This window comes from Setaria italica, chromosome V, assembly GCF_000263155.2.
Source record: "Setaria italica strain Yugu1 chromosome V, Setaria_italica_v2.0, whole genome shotgun sequence".
NCBI lineage: Eukaryota > Viridiplantae > Streptophyta > Magnoliopsida > Poales > Poaceae > Setaria > Setaria italica.
The window spans coordinates 7,215,863-7,233,382 of NC_028454.1; the positions used below are offsets into that span (position 1 = coordinate 7,215,863).

General features: G+C 44.1%; 2 protein-coding genes across 3 annotated transcripts; both read left to right on the plus strand.

Annotated features, from left to right (window-relative positions):
* Nucleotides 1-86: 86 nt before the first annotated feature.
* On the plus strand, nt 87-5,594 carry LOC101768005 (actin-interacting protein 1-2). Its single transcript, XM_004968030.3, has 6 exons — nt 87-551; nt 1,186-1,347; nt 2,166-2,352; nt 2,889-3,314; nt 4,018-4,425; nt 4,942-5,594. The coding sequence occupies exons 1-6, from the start codon at nt 160-162 to the stop codon at nt 5,197-5,199; spliced, it is 1,833 nt and encodes a 610-aa protein (XP_004968087.1). The 5' UTR covers nt 87-159; the 3' UTR covers nt 5,200-5,594.
* Nucleotides 5,595-6,834: 1,240 nt separating this feature from the next.
* On the plus strand, nt 6,835-13,062 carry LOC101767608 (probable ubiquitin-conjugating enzyme E2 23). Of its 2 annotated transcripts, none has more exons than XM_004968029.3 (8): nt 6,835-6,981; nt 8,150-10,186; nt 10,407-10,541; nt 10,652-11,056; nt 11,431-11,500; nt 11,590-11,729; nt 11,868-12,179; nt 12,436-13,062. In XM_004968029.3, the coding sequence occupies exons 2-8, from the start codon at nt 8,204-8,206 to the stop codon at nt 12,703-12,705; spliced, it is 3,315 nt and encodes a 1,104-aa protein (XP_004968086.1). In that variant the 5' UTR covers nt 6,835-6,981; nt 8,150-8,203; the 3' UTR covers nt 12,706-13,062. The 2 variants fall into 2 exon arrangements, with proteins under 2 accessions (XP_004968086.1, XP_022682510.1); XM_022826775.1 differs by having other exon boundaries at nt 6,846-6,981; nt 8,192-10,186.
* Nucleotides 13,063-17,520: the final 4,458 nt, after the last annotated feature.

Consider the following 17,520-nt stretch of genomic DNA (forward strand, 5'->3'; position numbering starts at 1 on the left):
TTACAGCAATAAAATAAAATTGCTACCGGAACGCATTCGCTGTTACACAGATCAAATCGGTAACCGTATAACCACCTCGGCCTCCAGTCCTCCCACCTCTCTGCCACTCCCCTTCCTTCTCGCGACCTCAGATCACGCGAAGCCAGGGGGGGAAGAATAATGGCGCAGCTGGTGGAGACGTACGCGTGCTCGCCGGCGACGGAGCGCGGCCGTGGGATCCTCCTGGCAGGGGACCCCAAGACGGACTCGATCGCCTACTGCACCGGCCGCAGCGTCATCATCCGCCGCCTCGACGCGCCCCTCGACTGCTGGGCCTACCAGGACCACGCCTACCCCACCACCGTCGCCCGCTTCTCCCCCAACGGCGAGTGGGTCGCCTCCGCCGACGCCTCCGGCTGCGTCCGCGTCTGGGGCCGCTACGGCGACCGCGCGCTCAAGGCCGAGTTCCGCCCCCTCTCCGGGCGCGTCGACGACCTCCGCTGGTCCCCCGATGGCCTCCGCATCGTCGTCTCCGGGGACGGCAAGGGCAAGTCCTTCGTCCGCGCATTCGTGTGAGTAGAAACCGTAGATGCTCTTCCCGCCCCTCCATCTCGATCTCTTTTTTAAAGGATTTGGGGGTAGGGGATGGCTGTGATCGGGATTCGGATGCCAGCCAGCCATTCATTCATTGATTTTGAATTGGGATTGGCCGTTGCCTGGTGATCTGGCAATATGAGGTCGTTTGGGGCATGGATTCTATGAAGTGCGTTGCAAGTTGCAACAGGGACAACGGAATAGCCTTCGTCCCAAGTAGTTCTTCTGGTGGAAATGAATTGTTTGGCCTTTTGCGAATTGGATGAGGTATTTGTTGAAATCTGGACGATTTCATGGATTCTGCATGATCAAACTGTTTTGAGCAAAACTTGAATGTGAAACAGGAGCCTATCAGGTTTAGTCCTTGACACTTTCATATGTTCTTCGTCTTGTTCCAACCTCAAATCAGAGGGATAACTGTCAATTGGTATTAGGTTAGACTTTACAGGTATTGTTGTTTGTTTGAATGATGATGATCTGATTGGAATTTAGTCCAGCATAATACTTGATTGTATGAAAATTCCTCCTCATAGGAACAGGCTTGGACAATTTTGTCGTATGTGTTTTCACTTGTGTTCTTATATACTTATTCAAGTTCTCTGCATAATGTAGGTGGGACTCTGGCAGCACAGTTGGTGAGTTTGACGGGCACTCAAAGAGGGTTCTGAGCTGTGACTTCAAACCAACACGCCCATTTCGCATTGTTACATGTGGTGAAGATTTTCTGGCTAACTTTTATGAAGGACCGCCATTCAAATTCAAGCATTCCATAAGGTCAGTAATGATTGCTGATTTGTGGACCTACTTAACAGTGTGCTGTTGTAGCTCTTCTGGCATATTCGTTCGCTTTGTTCTTCCATGTGTTTTTCAACGGACCGGATATATACATCTGGTATGGCTAACCATACTACATTAGTTACCAACATGTGAATCAAAACCTTCATTTGCTTCTGTATCAGTCATGCACTCATGTCTTAACAGGGGGGGTGATATCTACTAGAATTACTTCTGTTTCGCATCTGCTTACAATATAACCTATCTCAATATACTTTTACCGTTCATTTATATTCCTTTTCTCTTGTTTTGGATAACACTATGTGATCTTTATGACTTTGCTTATATGAAGCTGAATGCTTAGGAGAAAAGGCAACGGGGATCTGATAACATGTACTGACCACAGATTTTTTTATTACTGCAGGATTTGTTTTGAACACCTATAGGCAATAGCAATGTCATTTTCCTTTTGGTTTACTTCTTGGGCCATGTAGAAACAGCAGTTTGCTTTTCTCAGCATTAAGTTCAACACCTGTATGCCTGTAGCCGTTAAATGATTCTACACTCAAGTATGGTAGTTGAAGCTGGCAAACAGTGGTGTGATTGGAGTATATAGATTGTCTGTATCGCTCTCCATGCATTTAAGGAGAATGTTCCTCCTCATGTACATGATTTGGGAATAATGTTCATTACATATTTCACAAGCACTTCTTTTAGTTGACAACTTGTCATGTACTTATGCATCATCTTGTAACATTACTTACTTATGGCACTTCTTGCGATATATTTCACATTTCTCTGTTTACTTTGAATTTCAGGGACCACTCGAACTTTGTTAACTGTATCCGGTATTCTCCTGATGGAAGTAAGTTTATCACTGTAAGTTCTGATAAGAAGGGTTTGATATATGATGGCAAGACTGGAGAAAAGATTGGAGAGCTTTCCACTGAAGGCAGTCACACAGGGAGCATATACGCTGTTAGCTGGAGTCCTGACAGCAAACAAGTAATTTTATATTTGTTGTTCTCTGTTTCTTTCTTTATTGTACCATAATTTATATGTCCTGAATTTATAGTGTGCCAAGACTGTCTTGGGTTAGATGTAGAATTCTTTGTTAGGCATGATTGAAGAGCAATACACAGACTCAGAAAACATGCTTCACAAAATGTAGCGTGGTTGATGGTATAACATGATCCACCTATAAGGGTACTGAATCATATATAAAGTATTTGCTTTCAACCGAGATCTAGAATCATCTAGCCTGTATATTACAAAACTCATTTACCTAGGATATGCATCATCTGATCTCTAGATGAAACTCTTGTCTGTGCAACTTTTAGATTGCATAGAACCAAAGTCTTTTGATCCTTTTTCAATGAATGTTTGGTACCCATAACCCATGCATGTCTGTCTAAGCACCTTCATCCCTTTTCAATAGATGCTTGGTAGCCATAACCCTTGTGTGTCTATCTAAGCAACTTCATATGATTGGTGATATATCTGCTTCTAATGATTTTCTCTTCTTTTATCGGTGCCTTTAGGTTCTAACTGTTTCTGCTGATAAAACTGCGAAAGTATGGGATATCATGGAAGATGCAAGTGGGAAATTGAATAGAACTTTGACTTGTCCTGGTACAGGAGGTGTGGACGACATGCTTGTAGGTTGCCTCTGGCAGAATGACCATCTTGTGACAGTCTCTCTTGGTGGGACATTTAATGTGTTCTCTGCAAGCAATCCGGACAAAGAACCAGTTACGTTTGCAGGACATTTGAAGACTATTAGTTCTTTGGTTTTGTTTCCTCAAAGTAGCCCAAGAACTATACTGTCTGCAAGCTACGATGGTGTCATCATGAGGTGGATACAGGGTGTTGGATATGGTGGCAGATTGATGCGCAAGGACAATACCCAGATCAAATGCTTTGCTGCAGTAGAAGAAGAGCTTGTTACCTCAGGGTATGATAATAAGGTAAGGAGAATCAACGGGCTATCCAACTACTAGTGTTTACCTGAATATTTATTATTAGTAGGATATAAACACAAAATTTGTTGTTTGGATAAACAGTGATTAGACTAATTCCTTCGTCGTAATTGTTTCAGTACCCTGCTAATTTGAAGGGTTAGTTTAGCCTTACCTATCCAAATAAGATTGACTGCTTCCTCTTGAGATACTGTAGGTTTCAATCCAAGATGGTGATAATCTCTGTGCATGCCCTTTTGTTCTAGGTTTATTAAAGTAATCATGTCTTAGCTTTTTTAGCTCATATGAGAAATTTGGTAAGAGGCTAATATGTACAAATGTCACTATTGAACATTGATTGTTATCTAATTTGGAAAGTGCTAGGTGGACAGTGCGAGTAATTCCTATGAAATTTTGTGAGTTATGACTAAACATTAATAATTTGAAATGGCTACAAGCTCTATCATTTTTAGGACTATTTACATGGCTGCATCTAGTCAAGACATGATGAGAGGTATCTAATTTAATGTCTGGTAATTTATTCTAAATCCTGAGAATTATAGACTAAATTTTTAAAGTATTATCCAAATAGTACTGATGAAATCAACTACTGAGTTTAAAGTCTTGAGTGCCATCTTTTCTTTTTTTTAATGGTTGAAACATGGTTAGGCTCAGTTATTATAGATAACTCACAATTTCTCATCAAAATCAGGTGTTTAGAATTCCTCTTAACGGAGACCAATGTGGAGATGCCGAGTCAGTTGATGTAGGAGGTCAGCCAAATGCTTTGAACCTTGCAATTCAGAAACCTGAATTTGCACTGATTACCACTGATTCTGGGATCGTACTGCTGCACAACTCCAAAGTTATTTCTACAACCAAAGTCAGTTATACTATCACTTCATCTTCTGTTTCTCCTGACGGCACTGAAGCTGTTGTGGGCGCACAAGATGGGAAACTGCGCATATATTCCATCAATGGGGATACAGTTACAGAAGAAGCTGTGCTTGAAAAGCACCGGGGTGCTATTACTTCCATACATTATTCACCGGATGTTTCTATGTTTGCTTCTGCTGATGCCAACAGGGAAGCTGTTGTGTGGGATCGGGCAAGTAGAGAGGTACCACCAGTTTTCGACTAGTTCTTTTTTCAGTTGTTAAATGATGAATATTGGACTCTCAAATTTCTTGTTATGTTGAAACGTGTCCAGTTTTGCCCTACATAGTGTCCACATTATTTGTTTGTTGTTAGTGACCCAGTTCATTCATAAAACTTCATAAGTACTCCAGTACTGCCATTTTCGCTGTTTCGTTTTCATCACTTTATAGTTCGCTGAAGTCTGTGCGGATATTTCTTTTGGTGAACACTGCTCATGGTTAGGTACACCTTAATGAGCTTTGCCATGTCAATTAACTGGAACTAAAGCTATCTCCTCTTGATTATTATTTTTGTTCATCACGATCTAATAACCTGTAATCGTTGGTAAAGTAAATAGAAAAATATATAAGGCTCTTTGTCTAAGAAGAAGTGGAACTGTGGAAGGCTATGTGCCAGTCATATGATTTTCTTTTGGATCATTTCATTCACTTGCATTTCAGTTGTAGTCATATATATATATCGTTTTTTTCCTGAACAGGTCAAGCTGAAGAACATGCTGTACCACACAGCTCGGATAAACACGGTGGCCTGGTCACCTGACAGTCGTTTGGTTGCCACTGGCTCATTGGACACCTGCGCAATTGTCTACGAGATAGACAAGCCAGCAGCCAGTCGCATCACCATCAAGGGAGCACATCTTGGTGGAGTCCATGGTTTATCCTTTATCGACAATGATACTCTGGTGACTGCCGGTGAGGATGCTTGCATTCGTGTCTGGAAGGTGGTTCAGCAATAGGTGTTTTTTCTGGTGTGCATTGGGCATGTCTTCACTTTTGGTTGCAATAAATGTTGGTTTCTTTTTTCTTTTTGTTTACGGTTGTCAGTATGGTGGCTGTTACTCACAGGCCATAGGCATCATTGATGCCTTCTTTGCGTCCGGAGTTCAAAATTTGCTGTACAATTCGCTTTGAGTTGTATTCTTCCTTTGCTTTTCAGGAAGGTGTTCTTTGTAAGTGTATCCCTGCATCTGTTTTTGTTAGAAGCTGATAATATAGGGATATTTATTGTTGTTGCTTTCTTTCCCCCCTTTCCTTGGACTAGTTGTTAATACTCCGTAACTGTTTTTTTGCAATACTGCGAGCTTTAATGAATGGTGTGGATGGTGCTTTCCTCTACAGATTGTTAGCTATACTGCTGCCTCTGTGTGACCTTATTTCTACTGTTTCTTGTTATTTCCAAACATTAATGTAACTGTAGCAAGTAAGGCTTTCTGCCTAGCAAGTGGAATAACTGTCTTATTCTTTTTCTTGTGTGTACGAATACCAGAAAGCGTTCAACTTTGGCAAGAAGTATTGTATGGCTTTCAGCCTAGCGAATGAAATAACTGTATTTCTTTTTTTTCTTTCTTTTGTGTGAGAATACTGGAAAGCTGCTGTTTGCTGCGCGCAAAATTCTCGCCAAATGAAAGGGCAAAGCAAAGAACATGAGCTGGTTGGACCGGAAGTTATGCCTGCTCCTTTCCCTCGACACCCTTTCCATCCGTGGGCTTTGATATGGCGCCGGGACTTGACCATCCAGCATTCCAGCCCTTTCACCGCGTAGATATTGCGCGAGTACAAAGCTGTGACTATTATGTATTGCACAAAGCTGGGGACCACCTATGTTAACATGGCATTTCATTGTCACCAGTCACTCACCACCCCTTAATCCGATTAACTTTTCCCAGGTTGCTCGTAGGACAATGCCGTTTCAAATTATAGATTATTTTAGTTTAGTTCTAAAAAAAATATAACAACACCTACGACATCAAAACAATTTTGTTATATCCATAATGAAATATGTCTGATTTAGTATGGCTATTATTATTATTATTATTTGGTATTGTAGATGATAATATGTTTTTATATAAACTCCATTAAAATTAGATTGATTTACTAGAACAACTAACATAACCTACATTTAGAGAAGGGGAGAGTACTTAGCAGATGAGTTTTCTGATCGTTGTAATTGTGCTTATACTGGCCACTAAATTGTCTGCTCATTTTTCTTCACCCTGTCGTTGTGTGAATTCATGTATTCCAATTTTCAAGGTTATCAAACAAACAAATTAGAATCATTGTGTACCGCGGATGTGGATGTAAAATATACTCAATGCACTAGTATGAAACAAATCACGATTTGAGCACAATCGATTTTGTATCGAATTCGAATCTGTTTCTAACAGTACAAAAAAAAACCGTCATGTGCGAACCGTCGGGACCGACCAGGAGCCCACGATCGATCGATCGAGCCACGAACCGGGCCGGGCACGGCCACACCTACAGACTCCAGACTTTTCTCCGCCCGTTTGCCTCCTCTCCCGTTTCGTGTTTTGTGCAGCCGTGCTTTCTCAATATATATTTTTTTGTTCGGTTTCTTTTCTTTTTCTTCGTCTTCTGCGCAGCTCGCCTCGCCTCCGCCTCCACCTCCCCACCTCTCTCGCCCGGCCCCGTCTCATCTCCTCTCACCTAGGGCACCCGCGCCGCCTCGCCGCCGCCGATCCAGGCGCCGTCGATCCCCGCCGCTCCGATCGCCCGAGGTCAGTCCGCCCCCCTCCCCAGCTGCCTCCCCCCTCACCCCCTCCATATCGATCGCTTCCGACTTCCCGGGGTTTCCCGGCGCTCCCGCGGCGGCACGGCCCCCGATCTCGGCGTGCTGGTTTGCGGGTGCGCAATCGTATACTCGGCGCGAAGGATACCCGCCGGCCGATGAGGTTTATACCCGCGTCCCGATTCGGTTCCGGCGAGTGCGGCGGTTGCCGGAGCTGGACGGCCAATGGGACTGCCGCCGCCGGCGCAGATTGGTTGCGTCACGGCGGGTTGGCGGCTGGTCCCTGTAGGTTGGATTGGGGTTTCGTCGAGAACTAGATGGGCGGTTGCTTGTTGCCTCTTGATTCTGGCATATTCGTTGCGTGCAGAGTTTCCGAATACTTGGGTTATAATCGCAACAAGGCCAATGGCGTGCCGCGTTCAGAGATTGTTCGTTTGATTAGGATTGGCAAAAAGAATAGGCACGAAAGATATGAACTTTTGAGGTCTTCGAGTATGGGAACCGTGCCCATAGGGGACCTCCTTTTTGTTAGGTTGCTTGTCGCATTTCTTGCTTTCAATGCATATTGTTGAATTATAAGCAGTATTTATAGTTCCTAAGTCTTCAACCTGTATCTGGTTCTTGCTGAAATATACCATTGTTCCTGTCTATACAAACCCTGCACCAATAATTCTCCAGTTTATCGATTGTAGTAACACTGTACTTTTGAGCTTCAGTTTCTGAATCAAGAATACTCTACCTCATTGTAGTTCCCTGGCTGTAAATGTTATTTATCTTCATGAGTTAAGTTATTCACATGTTTGAAGTTCAAATGATCTTTGATGATAGGGAATTTGGGATAATTTAAATATTAGTATATCCTATTTGTCACTAATTATTCTCTTAACTCCACTCTTTCTATATACTTTAATTAATGGATTTCTGTATTATGGGAGCTATGGCCTTGCCATGTATGCATTCCGCTGGTGCTACTCTTCCTTGTGCTGAGGAAAAGTTTTAGGAAGCTAGGTAGTGGTGATCTGCATGTTTTTGTAGAATTTAATGGCAGCCTATTGACCGGTGTGGGGGTTGTAATTGATGACTTTTAATCTTTTTTTTCCCCTAAGTTTCATGCTTGGCCTCCTGTTCTTTTCTGAATCATGTTTTATGTGTTTCAGTTGAATAAAAGGTTGCTCGATTGTTGGTAATCTACTTTACAGTTGGCTCCAAGCATGGAAAACCTACCAAATGGCTCAGCAAATATTGCTGAGCATAACCAGGAAAACGAGAAGTCCATAGATGCTAGTGAGCCTGAAGAAGTACCAGATGTTTTTGTTTACAGAGAAGACATTGTCAGCTTGAAGTCCAAGGAAGATGCCCGTGGATTAGTGCTGGAGGTAGCTGGGGAATATGATTCTGAAGGTAGCATCACTGACGATGATGAGTCTGAACCTGAGGTGCGTGAACGTAAGGCTTCTTGTGGGGCTGAAAATGGTGGTGCTGATGGTGATGATGCCAGTAATGGAGCTGAAGTTGGCAGCCAGAGTTCTTTGCCGGATAACAAAGTTCGTGTGTTATGGATAGACGGTAGTGAAAAGACAGAAGATATTGACGATGTAGTTGTAGTTGACAGAAGTTTCCTTCATGGAGATTTAGTTGCTTCTGCTTCGGATCCAACTGGTCAGATGGGGCTTGTTGTGGATGTCGATCTTGTGGTTGACTTGCAAGGTCCCAATGGAGATATGATAAAGGGTGTATCCTCTAAGGATTTGAGACGAATCAGGGAATTCCATGTGGGTGATTATGTCGTCTCAGGTCAATGGCTTGGTCGAGTTGATGAAGTGCTAGATAATGTTAATGTGTTGTTTGATGATGGCTCTGTCTGTAAAGTCAACAGGGCAGATCCTATGCGCCTAAAGCCAGTTTCAAGCCCAATGCACCCGGATACATCTTGTCCCTTTTATCCAGGACAGCGTGTGAAGGCAGTGTCATCATCTGTTTTCAAAACATCAAGGTGGCTTAATGGATTGTGGAAAGCAAGTCGTCTTGAAGGTACTGTGACAAAAGTGGAGAGCGTTACTGTTGTAGTCTACTGGATTGCATCTGCACACTTTGCAGATCAGGAATCTGTTCCTCCAGAGGAGCAGAACCCAAAGGACCTGACTCTTTTATCTTGTTTCTCATACGCCGGCTGGCAATTAACTGATTGGTGCCTCCCTTACCGATACACATCGTGTTCTGGTGATGCTGTAACTGAAAACTCAGAGACAAAAGGGCCAAACTCTGATGAGCATACAGGAAACAAGTGTACATGCTCAGAAATTGCAACTCTACTGTCTGATATTCCTGAATCTCAAGCTGATTGTCAGACTGAACAAGATCAAAGGACTGATACAGATGCAAATTGTAGGCCCACAGATGTTGATTCTTCTGCTGATGGAATGAGTGTGTCAGATGGAGATAATTCTTGTGTAGCCAAAGAATCCGAATCAGGAACTAGTTTATCAGCCATCCCAAAGGAGAGCTCACAGGACTATAGAAAAAAGTTTAGGAAAGTGTTTCTAAAGAAAGACAAAAGAACAAAAAGAAGAGATGAGAGCTTTGAGCGAGCTCTACTCATAGCAAATACATATACCAAAGTCGATGTAATCTGGCAGGATGGGACAAAGGAATGTGGAGTAACGTCAACATCATTGATTCCTATCCACAGTCCAAATGACCATGAATTCTTCCCAGAGCAATATGTTGTCGACAAAGTCACAAATGATGTTGATGATTCTTCTGAACCAAAGCGTATGGGTCTTGTTAGAAGTGTTAATGCCAAGGATCGAACTGCATCTGTATCATGGTTTAAGCCTTCTCTACACCCAGAGGATCCGAAGGAGATTGAGTGTAATGAAATTGTGAGTGCATATGAACTGGATGGCCATCCAGATTATGATTATTGCTATGGAGATGTTGTTGTCCGGTTGCCATCTGTTTCACCTCTGATTGAATCAACCAATAGTGAGGACAAAATGGAACTGGATAAGAAGGTAGATTCATCAGAAGGATTGGCTGCTTCAAATGTGGCACCCCATGATGCTAGTGCAGATGAACAAGTTTCACAGCAGGAACCTTGTTCGAAATTTACAAGCCTTTCATGGGCTGGAAATATAGTTGGATTTCAAGATGGTGAGATTGAAGTCATTTGGGGTGATGGATCGACTTCAAAGGTATTTCACAGCTCGCGAATGCACGAAAGACTATGATTTATTTGAAATATAGCATTAGGAGTTCTTGTTTGGGTCAACTGCTGCCGAACGCTTATCATCATCTTTTTTGCTTTGTCAATCTGGAGCTGGAGGCTTCTAACCATTTCCTTTTACCACCTCACCTTAGCCTCACCTAACAATTCATGCACTACCTAATCTTGATGATCTCCTGCTGTTTCAGGTTGGACCTCATGAAATATATGTTGTTGGTCGTGAAGATGATGGTGCCTCGCTAGATGATGGAACTGCCTCTGACGGTGCTAGCTGGGAGACTGTCGATGACAATGAAATGGATTTACTTGATAATTCTGCAAAGGTATTCTCTACTGAGTGTTGTTATTATTTAGTTTTTCGGATCGGTTACATCTCTCCGAAGCAACTTTTAGTTACCAAGTTCTATTTAACAATTCCTGCACCCTCGTTCAGGATGATTCACAAAATGTACCTGAGAATAGCATTGAAAGGGAAAACGGTTCATTCAGTTCCCAGGATGGTAGTTCTGTTGCAACTGGTCCCCTTTCTGTTGCTTTTGGCTTTATGACCCGACTGGCGAGTGATCTCTTTGCTCGAGGTAGAAGGCATTTAGATGGGTCAAACTCAGATGAAGTTGAGTCTCATCATTCTAATGAGGTTTCAGAAACTGGTGATGACATTAATGAGGAGAATCATGTCGAAATGGCCGAGCATACCACAGATACAGCAAATGATTCTTCTGCTGAGAAGTCTATAGATGTGATTATGGCTGACAATCCTGAAGATTCGGAATGCTTCAAGCACTTCGATGTTCTGCAATGTCCTCCAGACCACCATTACCTTGAAAACACAGCACAGGTGAATTCTTTCATACTGCTGTGCATAGATAATGCTTAGTGTACATGTTTTTTCTGATTGTGAAGGCAATTATTCTATTTTTCTCATTTTTAAATCCTTTGGTCATAAATAGGTGACTTCTTTGATTGCATGCAGCCAAAGTAAATAATTTCTTTCCATGTATATCGAGAATTAACATTTGAAAATGATGAGTAGACTTGTCTTGAGTATTAGTAATTGTGCTCTATCCTTTAAATAGTGGCCATCCTTGCATTTTTGGCAGCTGTTTTGATTTATGACTGGATGGATTATTTTATTGTTATTTCACTGCTGTATTCAAATATATTTCTGTATGAAGTTTATTGCTTACATATAGCTAAACAATGTTCTGACAGGGTACGGGTGGAAGAAAGTGGGTAAAGAAAGTACAGCAGGAATGGGGCATACTTGAGAAGAACCTACCAGGTCTGTTGTCACTCATTATTGACTAAATGTACAATGGCTAAAGGCAACTATTTTATGGTTTGCTGATGTTCCTTTCGCTGCAATTGCAGACTACATTTACGTCAGGGTATTTGAGGATCGCATGGATCTCATGAGAGCTGTGATTATTGGAGCGAGTGGAACACCCTACCAAGATGGCCTGTTCTTCTTTGATTTCCACCTTCCACCTGAGTACCCGCAAGTTCCTCCGGTAATTGCAACAATTATGACACCCTGTTATGCTTTGTTTTGGTTTTGTAGTCTGGTCATGTAAAAGCTGTAAATGTTTACCCATTTAGCTGAATTATGCTTACATTGCTGCAATTTTCATCTACTGTCAATTGTGCAGTCAGCATACTATCATTCTGGTGGTTTGCGTGTAAACCCAAACCTGTATGTGGACGGGAAGGTTTGCTTAAGTCTCTTAAATACTTGGACTGGCAGAGGGAATGAAGTATGGGATCCATCATCATCAAGTATTCTCCAAGTACTAGTTTCACTTCAGGGATTGGTTCTCAATGAAAAGCCCTATTTTAATGAGGCTGGGTATGAGAAGCAAGTTGGTACTGTTGAAGGGGAGAAGAATGCAGTGCCCTATAATGAGAACACGTACCTGCTGAGCTTGAAATCCATGCTATATATCTTGAGACGGCCTCCTATGGTAATGCAACGTTCCCTCGCGAGAATTATACTGCATCAATCCAGTTTGTCTGCATTCCTTATCTATCAAGTAGCTCATGTACTAAGTTTGCATTGTGTAATTCTCTCATGAAGTCTTAAGCATGTAATGATATCTTGAGAATTCCACTGTTGCATATGGTAGTCATTTTCTTGTCACATGGTGCCACAAAAAAAGGAGTAATACCTATTTGATACTTATATACATATCCTGATTGTTTAATGTTTGATCACTGCAGCACTTTGAGGATTTTGTGAAGAGCCACTTCCAGAAGCGCGGTCACTACATCCTTAAAGCTTGTGAGGCCTATTTGCAAGGGAATGTGGTTGGCACGCTTACTGATGACGCTTGCACCACTGACAGAAGCAAGGAGCACTCTAGCTCCGTTGGCTTCAAGCTCGCATTAGCAAAGATTTTACCAAGGTTGATCACAGCCCTGAAGGAAACTGGAGCTGACTGCGACCAATACGAGCACCTCGGAAAAACAGAAACTGTTCGAGAAAGCTGATCTCACCCATAGTGGCTTGTACTGGGATCCTTCTGGTTTTTTTTTTCTTTTGGTTTCAGAAAGATGGTGTCTCCACCACCCACCAGGGCTGTTCCCGTATAAATGTACATTCAACATTTGTTGTTTTAATTTGGACATTTGGAAAATGTGGCTCCAAATGAGTTATTCGGAACATGGAACTGAGCTACCCTGTATAGTTAATGTTTTTGTTAAGCTTGCAGGGTTATCAGGGTAGCATGTGATGGAAGCAGGACTAGGCAAACGGGTGTTGTTTTTGGTTTCACGAATTCACACTTGTACAAGAAAATTGCCTGGCAATTCCATGTGTTATTTGATATGAAAGAAGAGTTGAGGGAAGAACAAGTGCTGGTTATCTTCGACGTGTCTTGTCGGCAAAAGTCGCTGGGGGTGAACATGCTAGCTTGTTATGTAATTTCGCCCTTGTACTAGGTCGGTTTTTGAAGAAGAGACAGCCTTGCTAAGAACCCTGGAGTTCCGGATGATCACATCGCTACGATCATCCGGCCCTGGCGGCGATAGAGCGTAGCAGGCATTTCTTGCTCGGTAGGCTTTTCTCATAGTGAGAAGAAGGCTAGAGACGGCCGAGGCGGGGGAACGTGGCTGGCCCGTGTGAGGACAACCATCTTCTTCTGCCACAGCCTCCGGTCCCACATGCGACAAAATAGTGAGGTACCCAAATTTACCCACGCCCACGGCATCCAATCCACTGGGGATTTACACATCTTTGCCGACATGGTTGGTTGATGAGAGGTTTGCTTTTCTAAAACTTATCTCTCTCTAACTCTCTTATTCAGTTCCGTTTAAACCATAGTAATTATTTTAACAAAATAAACCCAATATAACTATATATATAATTAAAAATTTATTATTTTTAAAATGCTGACATTTTGAATGTAGATGTTTAGCAATTTAGACTATTTCAACATTATCACGTAAAAATGTTGGACTACTTTATCTAGTATTTAAAAATGTAGAGTATACTAAAATATTTATGCAAAAAAGTAAATATCACCGGCTTAAAGGATAGAACAAAAACTAGGAAAAAAAGAGAAAAACTTGCTACCATGCAAACATTGTGTGTGGCACAGCGCATTCCGAGCAGCAAACATTTTGGGCCGCTCCTGCTTCTGCTGGGCTACAAACTGATTTGCTGCGGCATGAAAGCCCTGGTTTGGGCTGGGCCGTGCGATGTAGTATTGCTTAGCTTCCGGAACCCACACGGCCCCGGTTCCGGCAGATAGGTCGCCAAGCAAATTTCCGTTCGCGCCTTTTTTTCCACCCGTCGCCTTCTCTCCGATCGCCGGCGCCCGCCACCGACTGCTGGCCTCCACCGCCCGCTCCTCCCATCCTGCGACAGGTATATGCTCCTTCCCCCGATGATTTCACTTTTATGCCGGATCTGCCGTGCCGGGGGTGAGGGGCGCCGGGCGCGCTCCCACCGGCCCCCGTCCGCTGCGCCGCGCCGCGCCCCCTCCCGCGCCACCTGCTTCACGCGCGTCACCCACGGCATGGAGCGGCTGTCGCATGGAGGCGTCCAGCAGTATAGTGTCTGGCATAGGACGCAGCGCCGATCTATTTTTTCTTCGTTCCAATTTTGGTCAGCGTTAGGCAGACTACTGGGGTCCGGAATCGAATCAGATGGCAGTCATAGGAATTGGCAGAATATTTTATTTTCTAGTTTCATCTCCAATCGATAAGTGCTTGCGTCGAACTGTGCAAGGGAGAATTAGAACTGCTGGTGGCTGTAGCAATTCGTCCACTGCTCGTGTTTTCTCACTCCTGGGCTCTTCTAGGTACTGAGTGTGTTAATGTCGATGTGTCAGGTAGTGAAAGGGAAGCGAATGTGCGAGTGCAAAGGGATAAGAACGATTGGGTACTAAATAAGGAAGAATAATTCTTCGATTTCTCCATCCTCCTGTCCATGCAAAGTGTGAGCTAATAGTATGGTTGCCGATTGTCCAAGCAGGCAGCAGTTTGTGCAGCTTCAGTTCAAACAACTGCTTGCATAGTTGCATATGCTCCAGCTAACCGTGCCATGTTGATTGAATTGTACTTGGCTATGATTTCTGAGGAAGAAAGTATCTTTCCTTTTTTTTGGTTAGCTTCTGCATCACTTCAGATTCTTAACTGAGTGCAACTCCTATGTTTTTTTTTACCGTGCTGTGCATAAACTTTGTCCATTAATATTACTGGTTATAGGATCTTTCCTTCTTTTTTGGTTAGCTTCTGAATCAATTCAGATTCTTAACTGAGTGCAACTCCTAAGGTTTTACTGTGCGTAAACTTGTCCATTACTAAAATTATTTTGACTGGCTAACACATTTTTAAGTGTTGCCAGCACCTAGTTTGCAATTCCGTCTTGTTTTCACTACTGTACAGTCACAAACAAGCCATGCTAGTTTATTACCATAGTGGGGAGAAAGCAAGAACAGAGGAGCACTCACCTCCTTTCCCAAAGAAAAATATACGATGAAATGCTCCTATGAACTGATGCTCTGATGCTTCTTTTCCTTCAATCGATTTACCATTTCATGGATGTTCATGCCTATATGAAATGCAGTGAGGTACAATGGTCTTCTCCGATGATGATGACCTCATAGCTCAATGGTGGGCGAGGAAGAGGATGACTCAGAAGACTCGGATGACTCAGATGATGACAATGATGATTATGATTTCTACATTGCAGTTGCTGCTATTTTGGGCATGGAGCATGAAAGGACCAAGACGAAGTGTTGTGGATCAGTCTCGGGCCACCAGGCAGTTATGAGAGAGATGCCTAGTGGCAAGTTGCACATTGTGACCAACAAGAGGCCAAGGACAGACAACTCCACATCATCAGCTGAGAAAGTTGGTCAAGATGAAGAAGATGATAGCAACAAGAATCAAACTCCTGATTCATCACAGCCAAGTCAAAAGAAAAGGCCAGTAAGAAGGAAGCAAGCAAGGAGAAGATGGGTGGAGGCGAAGTTGGAGCATACAAGGAAGCACTACAAGAGTTGCTTGCAGTCAAAGAGAAAGAAAGGAAGCTCAAGGAGGAGAGATGGAAGGTGATTAAGAGTCTTGAGGAGCGCAAGCTAGCACTTGAGAAGCGCAAGTTGGTGTGGGAGCAAGAACACTGGATCATAACACTGGATCATGTTCTGCGATGTGTCCACCATGAAGCCGGAACAGAAGGCCAATGTGTTGGCAATGAGGGCACAAATTGCAGCACAAAAGATGGCATTCTTCAATGAGAGCTCTGATGGAGCTAGTAGTGTCTTTGGTGGAGGTAGTGGTGGCATTCATGGTGGTAGTTCTAGCTTTGGTGATGGTAGTGGAGGTGATGCCAATGGAGGCGACATTTGACTTTTGAGCTATGTTTGTGATGCACTTTGTTTGTGAGACTATGTGATGTGATGAGACTTTATTTGTAATTTTTATGTTTGAAAAAAATTACGCTTGTGCCTAATTTGTTGCATGCATGAGGCTCTCAACTTATGGTAAAGATTTGAGCGAGCTAGAGCTTAGCTACACCACATTTTTTTTAAAAAAAAACGCACCTATATATTTTTAATTTTTTAGTGAAAAAATATGTTCATGTTGCTCATGGACCCTCTTGTTGGCACTCCACTTTTGTTATTTTTGGTTCATGATTTGGCACTGATTCCATGTAGGCATGATGAACGTAAGTACCTTGTGTTATTTCTGTTTCATGAGCGCAGCCTCCGCATCGCCTCGCCGGCATGGCGGACAGCGCCTCGGCGTGCGGTGTCCTTCTCCTTCCCACGGCCACAGCAGCGCTCCGGCGAAGACGTGCCCGGCTGCGTCATGGAGCGCGATGAGGCGCGCGCGACCTCGTCGTAGGAGTCCTTCGGCGGATGGCCGGCCGCGCGGGGCTCGACCTCAAGGACGACCTGATCGTGCACCTGGCCGCACGATCTCAAGGACGCGTCCAACCAAGTCACCCCCGCCACGGCCTGGATGGGTTCGGCCGAGCTCGCCGCGCTCCGCAGCGGCGGGAACGGCCCAGCGGCGCCGCTGCGGTTCATCGACGACGGCCTGGTCCGCGATGACGCCGACCTCGTCCTGCGCCTCGCTCTGGCCAAAAGCTCCTGGACCCCCGAGCTCGCGCCGAGGACGCGCTCAGAGCCATGCGCACATGCCGCGGTCACCTGGGCGCCGCCACGGCGGTGCTGCTGGGCCATCCGGGTGTCCCTGGCACGGACGGCTCATCGAAGCCGAGCACGCCGCCGCCGTCGCGGGCGCGCTCGAGGCCGCATTGCTGCAGGCGGCGGAGGTCACCGCGCTGATCGGCGCCGCACGCGAGGCTGTCGGTGTCAACTGAGACGTCGGTTATTATATGCAAGAACAATTGTACTTGCTTGATCGGTAACACCGGTCGCGTGCGTTTCCCCGCAGCCCTGTGTTTGTGTTGTGTTGCTGACCGTCTTGATCTAAAGATGTCTCGATGCCATTGATGGGTAATGAAGCGAAGAGCTAACCCATGGTCCAACGCTGGACTCCATGTTGCTAGCTGCTGCTACTTCGATGCTTTAATATAGGTGCTCCAAAAACGGTTTTCAGGACAGTTGAAACAACATTTGAAGGAGCGGACATACTACTACCCGTTTCTAACTTTCGCAGCTACAAATAACTGTTTGTAGGAACAAGTAAGGTGTCCTCCCCTGCAAATCAGGTAAAGTGTCCTCTCCTGCAAACCATTTGCAGGGGCAGGTGAGGGGGTGACCTGCCCTAGAAACCCTATTTGCAGGGATGAGTAACGGCATAACCCGCTCCTATAAATTGCATTCGTAG